Source organism: Epinephelus lanceolatus, chromosome 7 (genome assembly GCF_041903045.1).
Source record: "Epinephelus lanceolatus isolate andai-2023 chromosome 7, ASM4190304v1, whole genome shotgun sequence".
Lineage (NCBI taxonomy): Eukaryota > Metazoa > Chordata > Actinopteri > Perciformes > Serranidae > Epinephelus > Epinephelus lanceolatus.
Genome location: NC_135740.1, coordinates 1,104,878 through 1,117,420, shown reverse-complemented (window position 1 = coordinate 1,117,420; position 12,543 = coordinate 1,104,878). Strand labels below are relative to the sequence as shown.

The 12,543-nt window shown below is 40.8% G+C and overlaps 1 protein-coding gene and 1 pseudogene across 1 annotated transcript; one reads left to right on the top strand and one right to left on the bottom strand.

Annotated features, from left to right (window-relative positions):
- The first annotated feature begins 6,177 nt into the window (after positions 1-6,177).
- Positions 6,178-7,873, top strand: LOC144463918 (P2X purinoceptor 7-like). Its single transcript, XM_078169671.1, has 4 exons — positions 6,178-6,293; positions 7,181-7,250; positions 7,342-7,496; positions 7,711-7,873. The coding sequence occupies exons 1-4, from the start codon at positions 6,178-6,180 to the stop codon at positions 7,871-7,873; spliced, it is 504 nt and encodes a 167-aa protein (XP_078025797.1).
- A 367-nt stretch (positions 7,874-8,240) lies between these two features.
- Positions 8,241-9,546, bottom strand: LOC144463917 (uncharacterized; annotated as a pseudogene).
- Between the last annotated feature and the right edge of the window lie 2,997 nt (positions 9,547-12,543).

Genomic DNA, 12,543 nt, shown 5'->3' with positions numbered 1-12,543 from the left:
ACTTGTGCTGTGACATGATAGGTGTCAATGTATTACCTCTGATTCCTCTTCATGCATGAGTACACACCTGAGGTTAGACGACACACCTGAGCTGTTTTTCTTATCTGGCTCTGTTTATTTTAAAATGCAACCAATAATTATAGGTGCTGCGTAGCAATGGGTCGGGTCCGGGCATTTTTAGGCAATTCTGAGCAACAAGCAGAAGAATTGGAAGACATTTAGGAATTTAGCAACACAATCTGCCTTTTGCATCAGCTGAGGTCTGAACTCACAACCTCTGAGACTAAGGATCAATTTCTATCTAACTGAGCTAATTAGTCAGTGACAATTCATGTGTAGCTTCACAAATTGACTAAGCCAGACGTGCAGGTTTCGCAGCCGTCCATGCATGGAAAAGCAGATTTCAAACCACTGTAAAAAATTTGGAACAAAAATCTAAAAATACACATATTGCATCTAGACAGCATAGAGATGTTGGTAATTTATTTTAACAATGATTGATTTGCTTCATAAGTGGAAAACTGATGTTTAACTAGTTGAGCTATGTGCAAAGTGAGAAGCCTCAGATGGTTTCACACTGAAGTATTGACACTGGATCTTTGTGCAAAGTTTGGTTTATTTTCAAGCATGAGAAGGCAGATTTTCTAGCAGGAAGAAGACTTGTAGATGCTGAACATCAATGAGTCAGGCTCAGGCAATTCTAAGCAATAAACTGGAGCACAGGAAGATGATTAAGATGTTTACATTACAATATGGATTCTGCACCGGTTGAGGCTCGAACCTGCAACCTCTGGAACTTAAGACGGTCATCTACCACTCTGAGCTAATTGGCAAGTAGCAACTCAACAGTGGCTTCACAAATTGAGTAAGCCATTCACTGTTGTGTAGGAAAGCAGCCATCCATGCATGGAAAGGTAACAATGATTGATTTGCTCCATAAGTGAAAAACTGATGTTTAAAATTGCCATTTTTACATTGACTCCAATTGTTCACATTAGAGCAAAATTCAAAATGCTGTCAAACATTCAGTTTTTGAGATAAAATTCTGAAATTATCTACCATGACTCTAGAATTTTGTCATTTTTTTAATGAACATTGAAGATTTATTTAGCAAGAATTTGCATGTATATGTTTACAGTACCATTTACAGTCAAACATTTTGATGCACTGTAGGCTCAATTTTTGATAAATCAAAAATCTGAGAAACGTTGTTTTTGTAGGACAGTCTGAAGATGCTCTTTAGCAAGTTTGGTGTCAATTGAGCGAAAATTGTGGGAGGAGATAGGTTTAAGAAGTTTTACAGTTTTTTAAAAAACAGAGTGAACTTCATATTTTTTAATAGGTTTAAATGTACAAACATTTCTTCAGTATTGGGGCTACAGTTTGATTAATGTTGTGAAGTTGTAGCACGTATGGTTGAATTGTTATGAATTTTCAAAGTTTTGAACTTTAGACGCTTGCTGTAGCGCCACCATCAGGACTATTGGCTTGAGTTTACAGCTGAGGATATCTGGCATGAGACTGGACCTTTGTGCAAAGTTTGGTGAGTTTTCACCCATGGGAAATATGATTTCCTCGAAAGAAGAAGGAAGAAAGAAGAAGAATACCTAGGATTACAATAATGTCTTGGAAGCTTAGCTGCCCGGACCCTAAATCCTGAGGGAGATTATGCCCTCTCGTTCATTGCTTTTCCTCGTCTGTAGCTGAATGGTATCTTTTAAGTGGAAAACATGTTCACCCCTGGGAAACTTTTCCAACACTCTGATGAATTGATGGTCAAGCCCCCAGTGGCATCTGTATAATGGAGGTTGCCCATTTGATAAACCCCTGATGGCACAGCTGCACTTGACCCTTTAATCCTGGAACAGGTTTGTGAATAGGCACACTTCTGAGGGCCTATCCTCAGAGCTGTTTTGCATTAGTCCTTCAACAACTTAATTTATCTGACTGTACATCGTTTGAGGCATTTTGAAAAGCAGCCAGGTGGTCCAGAGGGATTTGGTTTCAACAAAGCTCTGAATAAATAACCTCACCCTGTGTACCATCTATCCATCCCTCAGCTCATTACTTTTTTTCTGTTTCTCTGTGCCCAATTCATAGCTATGAAAGAGTGCAAAGTGCCCCAGAGGAGAGCGGATGGGAGCACAGATTTGGTGCTGCGTCTGTGGGAAACTGCCTACCTGATTATGCCAGAGATGCACCTGCTCCTAACCTCATTTCCTTTAACATCTGTGTGAGGGTTTTAAGTTAACAACACAATCGTGTACGATGGCCCCCTTACACCAGTCCCACTGCAGATAAAAGATACAGTTCACGTCTGAAGGATATTGTCACCATGTCAAGGCTTTTGAGGCCAGTTATGAATTCCTGAGGGAGACTGTGAGAAGAGAGCAAACCTTGGCACTGTCTGTGTGATAACAGTGGCTTTCTTGACAACCCAAACAGTGGAACAGGGTTTCTTATTCACAGTGAACATTGTTCTAGATGGCGTTTTCTTGTATGAATACAGGAATACCCACTGTCAAATATCTTTTCCTCTAATGTCAAAGTCCAGGTGCTTCATAGGGACACTTTTACCATTTTTCATTCAATCCTGGGGAATTTTACATTAATCTGACGGAGATGCTTCTATGGCTATATCAATTAAATTAAATTCAATTCAATTTTATTTATAAAACCCAGTATCACAAATCACAATTTGCCTCAGAGGGCTTTACAACATATGACCCTGTGCATATCATTCATCCATACTTATCTGTACTGAAACACTGTAAACCCCAATTCAACCATGAAACATGATTTTAATGTTAAGTCTAGACAAATGCCTTGGATTGTAAAAATGAAATAAAAAACTTTATGTTCACTTGACACAAAAAAACTCATCCCTTGTGAGCTTGACATTTTTTTTATGTTAAGTCAGCAATTTTTGAGTTTTGAGTTAATTTGACTCAAATGTCTACAGCAGGGTTCCAGACTGCACTGAAATGGTCGCATTTACAGCTAACGTTATAGTAAACTACATTTTGCACCATTAGTTAAGTCATATACACACAGTACATTTACATTAGCCTGGTGAAACCATCCTAATCTCGCAAGCTTTTCTTTGGGGCGGGCACGTCATCAGAATAGCAGGAACAAGGAGCGGAGTGAATGCATTTTGTAAACAACCAACATGGCTACTGAGTTTGAAACTGCGATGGTACATGTGTTGAACAAACTGGAATGTACATTTTCTTTAAAAGCAGAACAAACGGCTGAACTGAAAGCTTTTATTGAAAAAAAGGATGTGTTTGCTGTCCTTCCTACGGGTTTTGGTAAAAGTTGAATTTACCAACTGGCTCTATTGATCGGGAAAAAGAAGGGACTCAGTGAAAACCCAGGGGCTATTGTTGTTTCTCCGCTAGTTGCTGTCATAGAGGAGCAGGTCAGGGAAGCGACCAAGCTGGGAATCACAGCCATACAACTTGGAGTCCACAGTGAGGAGGAAATCCGCAAAGACGGCAACACTCTTTCCCAGCCATCATCCCAGCTCATCTCCACTGCAGTTTGCTGGTCTGTGTACAGTGGCGTTGTGCTAGCCTACGTCACACGTTTTGTTTACTCTGAGTGGTTTTCCGTCTTTTCAACTGCGTTGTTACCGCCCCTTGGGAATAGAAGAAATGTACACTCCGTGTCCAGACCCATTCACATTTTGTGAATTGGGTCTGGCAACGCCAGGCTACATTTACATAACATTAGAGAACTTTTAGACTTTTTAAATACATGTTAACATGTTAGTCTTATTGAAATCATACTGAATCGAATTTCTCAGAGTCAGACTAACACACCCAGATAATACAAGTGGAAGTTGAATTACTCCTGCTTGTATACAGTCATTTGGACCCAAACTGACCTAGGCACTCTGCACATGCTCCACAGTTTCTGTCCAGGCTTTGACCCAGAAGTCAAATAGCAGTAAATGTGTAACAGAAGAAGAAGCCAGTAATAACATGATGAAATCTCCTTCAAATACCGTGCATTTTGGACAGATGAGGACATGAGTTCATGCTGTGTCAGCTGAAAGAGTTAAATATTTTAAAATACATTGATGGGAGGAAAACATGGAATGGCAACCTGTTAAAAATAGTGGTGGAACAGCTGGACAACGCTCAATATTTTTGTGTGTGACGCAATAGGTCCACCAGAAAAAAAGTCTAAACTAAATTCTAGCTCCTTTGAGAACTGTCACCTTATCGTGGTGGAGGAGTTTGAGTGCCCTAATGACCCTAGAAGCTATGCTGTTAGGGGCATTTTGCCCCTGGTAGGGTTTCCCATGGCAGATTGGTTCTCGGCGAAGGGTCAGACAAAGAACAGTTCAAAAGACCCTTCATGATGGACAACAGCAAGAAAACGTGTACCCGGCCCGGAGGGTTACCGGGGCCCCACCCTGGAGCCAGGCCTGGGGTTGGGGCCCGTGGGTGAGCGCCTGGTGGCCGGGCCTTCGCCCATGGGGTCTGGCCGGGCCCAGCCTGAACCGGCTACATGGGCTCGACATTTTTGTGGATGACATGGTCCTCCTAGCCCCATCGAACAGTGACCTCCAGCTCTTGCTGGGATGGTTCGCAGCCGAGTGTGAAGCAGCTGGGATGAGAATCAGCACCTCCAAGTCCGAGGCCATGGTCCTCAGCCGGAAAAGGGTGGATTGCCCACTCCAGGTCGGGGGGAGGTCCTGCCTCAGGTAGAGGAGTTTAAGTATCTCGGGATCTTGTTCACGAATGAGGGTAGGATGGAGCAGGAGATTGACAGGCGGATTGGGGTGCCATCAGCAGTGATGCAGGCGCTTAACCGGTCCGTTGTGGTGAAGAGGGAGCTTAGCCAGAAAGCGAAGCTCTCGATTAGAGATCTACGTTCCAACCCTCACCTATGGTCACGAGCTCTGGGTAGTGACCGAAAGAACGAGATCGTGAGTACAAGCGGCCGAAATGAGTTTCCTCCACAGGGTGGCTGGGCTCAGCCTTAGAGATAGGGTGAGGACCTCTCTTGGGAGGTGTTTTGGGCATGTCCAACTGGGAGGAGACCTCGGGGCCGCCCCACGACACACTGGAGGGATTACATCGCCCGGCTGGCCTGGGAACGCCTCGGGGTTCCCTCGGAAGAGTTGACAGAAGTGGCTGGGGAGAAGACTGTCTGGGCTTCTTTGCTGAAGCTGCTGCCCCCGCGACCCGGACCCGAATAAGCGAAGGACGACGAGTATGAGTACGAGTACGAGTACGAGTACGATTACAATTACAGACGAACTAAATTCTGTAACGGGGCATATCACCACCTATCGTAGCAGAGTCAGAAATACTTTGACAGTGCAGTGTTTCTTTCATCATCTTCCAATTAGATGTTTACTTCAGAGTCCATTTTTTTTACTTTTCACATAAAATCACTACAAGACACAAAACTCAACCCAACCAAAAGCAAGCCAAATACAAGCAAAACCAAACAAAACAAGTCAGGAACAGGGGAAAAGAGGGGATGACAGGAGTGGTATGGGAGAGTTGTTAACGTTGAAAGATGGCGAAGGGAGCAACACAAGAAAGCGAACACGGCACCAAAAGCTACAAGTGGCTCTAAAAATGTCCAGAGTTATGGTAATTGGGCACCCAGCACTATGACAAAAAGAAATGCCATGTTTTTAAGAGTACATGCAAAAAGTGCAACAAGCGAAGACAATGGGTATGAGTGTGTCATACTAAAATACTGAATGAAGTCACAGAGAGTATGGGACAATTTCAGTTTCTGGGGGAAGTAAGCAAGGCAGCCAGCCCGAATAAATGGACTGATAGACTCGACACTGGAAATGCACCCATAACCTTTAATATATATATTGGGGCAGAGGCAACTGTTTTAAAGGAGACATATTATACCCCTTTTTCAAGAATAAAAAATAAGTCACACCAGTAGGACATGTCTGTGAAGTTTCTTGGTCAAACTCCACTCTGATCCTGTATTTTAGCCTTCCTCAAAAACCCTCTTTGCAGCCTTCATTCAGAACAGGCTGTTTAGTGCCTGTACCTTTTAAAATGCCATGAGTTGTATGTGATGCCGCCCCTCCCTGGTGCGTCACCCACCAGCTTTGTCCTGCCTGCCACTTCCTCCATGCGAGTACGGCTTCAGTATCACCTAGCAACCTGGGTAGCGTGAGGAAAAATGGCGACTGGACAACAACTCTCAGGTTACATGTTTGAACCAGAGTCCGTCCCAGATGCAGACGAAGAAGTTTTAGAGGAGCGAGAGCAGCGGTTAAACCAGGATGTTTCTCAGTGGTAAGTAGTTATGTTTGTTACTCCAACTTTTATTTATTTTTAGATAGCTAAAGATAGATTAAATCACGTTTTAGTTAATAAGCCATGTAGAAATTCCCTTCCATAAGTATTGTTAGTTGTTCAGTTAATAAAACATAAACTTTATGTAGAAAACAATGACTACAATCATAACTTATTCCCAAAAACAATGACTACAATCATAAGTTATTCCCATTACTACTGCATTCTCTTATTACTAATAAAACAACTTTTGTTTTTATATAAATTATATATGTATATATATATATATATATATATAAAATATTGTTAGATAGTGCTTATTAAATCAAGTTTTAGTCAATAAGCCATGCAGAACCCTAAAGTCCTCACTCTAATCACTGCTGCTTTTATCACCTGTTAAACTGTGAACTGTTTACACTGGCAACAACTGTTTACATCATGGACACTATGCAATACCTACATACTTAACTTGCACTACCGGACTTTACCTTGCACTACCGGACTTGCTCTTTTGGATGTGTATCATGTATATTAATGTGTACTCTTTTTATTTAACTCCTTTATTACTTATTACTATGCTATTCTTTTTTTTTACAATTTAATTTTGTACAGATTTTATCTATTTTTTTTAACTTGATCATGCACTGTACTGTGGATGCTGCTGCAATTTCGTTATGCTCCAAGTATGATGACAATAAAGGAAATTCAATTCAGAAATTCCCTTCCAGAAGTATTGTTAGTTGTTCAGTTAATAAAACATAAACTTTATGTAGAAAATAATGACTACAATCCTAAGTTATTCCCATTACTACTGCATTCTCTTATTACTAATAAAACAAATTCCATTAAACATTTTTTAACATTGTTTTCACCTATAACTTTTAGAGGTGTTCCTGTGGCAATTGCAGAACAGTGCCTACAGAGGAAGAAAACGTGTGTTGCCTTGAAATACCAAAGGTAGTGTGAACACTGGAAATGCTTACATGGAAATTGTCATTTCTGTCATCCTCTGTAACTGGATACTGTAACTCACTACAAAATTTACTAGGTTATAAGAAGACTCCATCAACTCCCGGAACCGCCATCATGTATGGTGAATCATCCTGGACTCGAACCTGTGTGTTTGAATGTGTTCTCCCTGCAGAATGTCTTCAACCTTTATAGAGCCAACTACGGACCCATACGTCTGAGGGGAATAGAGCAGTGAGTTCTTTGGCATATTTACACTAATGTAACACAAAACACTAAGTGTGAAAAGTACATCAAAATACTCCATATACTGTATCTTACAATGCTAACAATAATGTTTAGTGTATTTTACTAGAGAAACTTGAATATCAAACACTGAAACAATACAAAAAAGTTTGTATATCCTTTTTAGTGTGACAAACATTTATAAATAATAATCTGTCTACAGCCGTTACAGGTATTTGGCATACAGGAGCTTTGTCAGCTGGTGTTGGGGATTTTTGGCCCGCAGAGTCCGAGTGGTGCTGCCTGCCTGTGTGGTGCTGAGGATACGGCAAGAGTTTCCCGATGAAGAAGGACGCTATGTGGGTTTCAGACCAGCCCTCAATTGAACCGCGAGACGTAGCCGGTGATGACTTCCAGCTTGTCAGGTGGTATTTGCTGCATTTCTTCAGTGTACAGGGCAGGGTCCTGGAAATCCATCAGTTTATGAAGATGTTGCTTGGGGTCAACAAGCATTCTCATTGAAGTGCAGGACAGCCAGGTAGAGCCTTGTGACCAAAGAAAAGATAGTAGTTAAAATGTTATGAAGAGTACACATACTGTTACTGAACACATAGGTACAGTGATGGCTTATTCACCTGCACAACATTCCAGTGAAAGGGAAGACCACATTCTTGGGTGCAAACCACAAAATCACACTGTGGAAAGACTCCAATGACGAGGTCTGGAAGTGAGAGCTGAGCTTCTCCACATCTTTCAGGACCTTTTGTTTGTCAACACTTTCTCCAATTTATGGAATGCAGGTGTTCCTGAAAAAAGGAAAAGGGATTTTTTTTTTAACTACAAAATCAAGGTAAAACACAGATAAGTGACATAGAATAAATCCAAAAAGCAGATAAGTAGTTTATTAATGACAATCTTTACATGTCCAGAGCATGTTAGAAGAACTCACCTTCTTTCAACCACTTTCCCTTGTCTCTGGAGATACAGCTTGGGTACAGACACTGGGGATAAAGAGGGTCTTCATGGGTGTGGATGTCTCTAACGTTATTTATTATAGAGGTCCACTTTGCCACCCTCTCTGGTCCTGAGGAAGATGTAGCGGCTGTCCAGTAGATGTGGTTTTTAATGCAGCAAAGCCACTTCCGCAGTTTCTCACACTCCTTGTTTTGGGAGATCTTTACCAGCTTTTTGGACAGTCCTAATAAGACAAAATTATAATAAACCTATAAACATAGTCATATAATAAACAATTGTAATAATTCTATGTTAAAATATATTTTCCAAGATATACACTTTTAATGTGTTTTAGGTTAAGATGTAGAATTTTCAGTCAAAAAAATTGGGGCTTTACTCTAATAAGTCCAACACTAGTAATTGCTAAACCCAATCAAAACTTCAGTATTAGTAATAATTAAAAGTACGCTTATCACCAACCAACAGACTTTTGAAATGGGTACAGAATTTTCATAAGCTGAAATTTCCGTGTTTAAGTTACCATGAAAGCCCTGGAAAATAAATCCCTCAAGAATTTTTGTATTTGAGGATGATGGTCTGTGACAACGCTCTCAAAAGTCACGTTGCGAGACTCCAAGAGAGCAAGGCTTCTCTTTAGACCCTCTTTTTCCATGTGATAGCTTCCTCCGACGTTGTTGCTTTAAAAAGGAAACAACAAAGTTAACCATGTCATAAATTTTACTGTAAAACTTTGAAAAACTCTGTTTGTCCAAAAGCTAACAGCTGATATGTTCTTACACACCTGTACCAGCTGTAGATTAACAACAGTGTCCATCAGAGGTCCATCATTGTGTAACTGCCAAATTTGGCAGAATGCCCTAAAAAAGAAATAAGAATAATAACATATGAATATGTAATTTTCAAATTATTATTTCTCTCTTAACAATAAAGCAAAACCCACTATCATGGTAGTCTATTTTGTACCTGGTGAGTCAGCTCTCAATATGCCATCCTGTGTAGTTTTCCAAAAGTAAACAATTGCGGGCTGTATGTACATTCTGGCGTGTTGTCAAAAGGTGTCATACTTGAAAATCTGCAAATTCATTGCATGGAAGATCTGTAGAGAAAAGGCAAAGGATAGTCAACTAAGTGCCCCCCCCACCCCTCAGTATTTACCAATGCCCTGAAGGTGTGTCTAAATTTGTGCAAGACTTAGAGCAAACACATGTTTTGGTCATTTAGGTATTTTAATTACCTTTTGTAGTTTGAAAAATGATGCACCAGCAGTATACACAGCAGCTGAAATTTGAAGGTTTCCAGCAGGGGGTGCTTCCAATAATCGGCTGGCTATCCCATTTTCTGGAGAATTCATAATGTGGACACAGCTGTGATACAGACAGGAATGTGCCCATCCTTCTTTTCTACACATCTGATACCCGCTGACACACAGGGCACACCTTGAAGAGCTGTAGAAGGCAATTTTCGTACACTATATTTGTAGGTGTCTTGTGTGGCGGGCTAGAAGATTCCATTCTATTAGAAAAATAAATATTGACAAGACAAAGAAATATAAAACAGCTGGAAGTAAAGGTAAAACATCAATTAAAATGCATTGATAAAAATGTCTGTATGACAGAAGTTAACTCGCGTGTCTTCTAATGTCTCACTGAGCACTGTGACTGAGTCCTCAGGATCATAGGTGGAATCATGTGGCTCAACAATTTGTGAAGTGGAGCTGCCTGCTAAAGGATCGTCAGCCTCCATTTCTAAACGTGGTCTCTTACATGGCCTCCTGATTGGTGTGGAGTGGAAGAATGGTTCTTCCGATGTAAAAGGCACTGTTGAAGTGCCAACACCAACATCAGTGCATGACACTGTTGTCTGTGAGCCTGTTGATACATAATAAGACAACACGTCTAAACAAGCTGCAAGGGAAGATGGTATTTAAATTCATAAATATACTAGAAATACAAATGAATCAGTGTAGGTCAACCAACCTGTACTTCTGAAGTGTGGCATCAGAGTCTTGAGAGACAGCTGTGTGGCAACTGTGCATCTCTTTGGTGATGGGTCTGTCTGGCAGGCCACATGATGGGCCACATTATGGACAACAGCGTGTGACTGTCCAGATGTGCTTGCCTAAAGTCAGAGAACAAAAATTATGTGTTTTCATGTGATTTTTTTTTAACATAAACATGAAAAAAGACCAGCAACACTTGTGTCCTTCTTGATATGACTTTGTTATTCCACAGTGGTAGAAAAGGCAATTCACAGACCGGTTTCGACAAAACTTCTTCTTCTTCAGTGTGTGACTAAACAGGAAATGATGTGTTTAAATAATCAATGCTTGCACACTCACAGCTGGAAATAATCAGTGCATAATCACAGAGTAGTACAGGCCAAAGCAGCATAAGACACCATCAGATATAGGAAAATTTATAAAGATTTACAATACAAACAAGCTTCAAAACGCTCTAAATAGATCTGAAAAACTTACAAGGTGCTACACAACACTAGATGGCACAGTAAATAAATATATAAATGTATACATATATATATCATTGATAATTATAATAAAAAGAGCTAAAATGAGCAGCATTGTGACTGATCACTGTGCTGATCCATTTGAGCTCCTTTTATTATAATGATACACACTTCAGATTCCTCACCTCACGTCTCTAATGCTGCTGTCAGCTGCAGCTAGTCAACATATGGAGCTACAACTTTGAGTTCATTAGCAGGATAAATATCCTATTTTTTTCATGCTGCGCCTGCTTCACACTAGGGCTGCACGTTTTAGGAAATGTGTGCGATTGCGATTACTATGGACAATATTGCAGTTATCGATTACAATATCATACAATTATACGAGTAGCTAGCTTGCTGTTAGCTTTCACATACCTAGCACCTCTGCAGGTAGCCTTGGACCAAGACGTTTACTGCATGAACGTCTTGAAAACTACCCCCCTTTTTTCGGTAGCACCTACGGGTCTTTATAGATTTACGTCGCCATGAACGTTCAAATAAAACAGGTAATGTACTCACCTCATAGCCACAGATGTTAGGAAACTTTCCAGGTGTTTCCGGGTGTTTGTATATTCGTTGTTGGGATAAAATGCATGTTTATTGAACAATAACGAATATACAAATGCCCAGAAACCTTCCTAACATCTGTGGCTATGAGGTGAGTACATTTGAATGTTTATCGAGACGTAAATAAAGACCCGTAGGTGCTACCGAAAAAGGGGGGTCGTTTTCAAGACGTTCATGCAGTGAACGTCTTGGTCCAAGGCTACTCTGCAGGGATCTTAACGCTGACATCACGGGGCTCTACTGACAATATTGTGCGACATAAAACATTGTTTTCTTTTTAACTAGTGGATAAACACGGGGACATTTCTGCGGGCAGCTGGGGGCAGGCAGCCAAACACGGTGACTGAGCACTGTCCCCTGCTAGTTTAGCATTGTTTAGCAGTAATGTGCAAAAGATATACACTGCATTATAATACTCACATTTCCGTCGTCTGTACTTTGTTGACGAATAGTTGGTATTGCGTCAGGATTTAGTTTCAGTCAAGATGCAAGTCCTGTAGTGAACTGCCCTAAGTTTGAGAAGCTATCCGATGTGAAGTGGTTAGCGCATATGTATAGGCTTTTATCGACAGTGACTGGGACATTACCATCAAAAATGAAATTAATCCACACAGAACATTGTTCCTTTGAAGCTGGGAGCCTACGTAGGGAAATGTGTGGGTCTGTACATCTCACAACCGAGCAGTGGTACGTTTTATGGCTAGGCATTGTGTACTGAGAATCCTGCTCCGCATAGGGAAATTCAAGATGGCGATGGTCACAAACATTTCAGTCCTCAGAGTGGGTGGGGAAACCTCAGACGGGGGCTGGATATGCAAATGTTGATATACTATTACATAATAGTATATCACTATCCTGATTCGACTGTTTAACCACAGGCATTTCATTTCAGCTGACCCCAAAACAATGAGGTGGTGTTAAAATTTCACTGTTGGTGGATTAAGGGGGCAAGCCAATACATATAAATGGCTTCAAAAAGTGAATTTTCCATAATATGCCCCCTTTAAGT

Excerpts from the sequence above, each read along its gene's own strand:
- LOC144463918 (XM_078169671.1), top strand. The coding sequence starts at position 6,178 with ATGGCGACTGGACAACAACTCTCAGGTTACATGTTTGAACCAGAGTCC. Across the intron at positions 6,294-7,180 it reads AACCAGGATGTTTCTCAGTG|GTGTTCCTGTGGCAATTGCA; the intron begins GTAAGTAGTTAT and ends TAACTTTTAGAG. Across the intron at positions 7,497-7,710 it reads CGTCTGAGGGGAATAGAGCA|CCGTTACAGGTATTTGGCAT; the intron begins GTGAGTTCTTTG and ends ATCTGTCTACAG.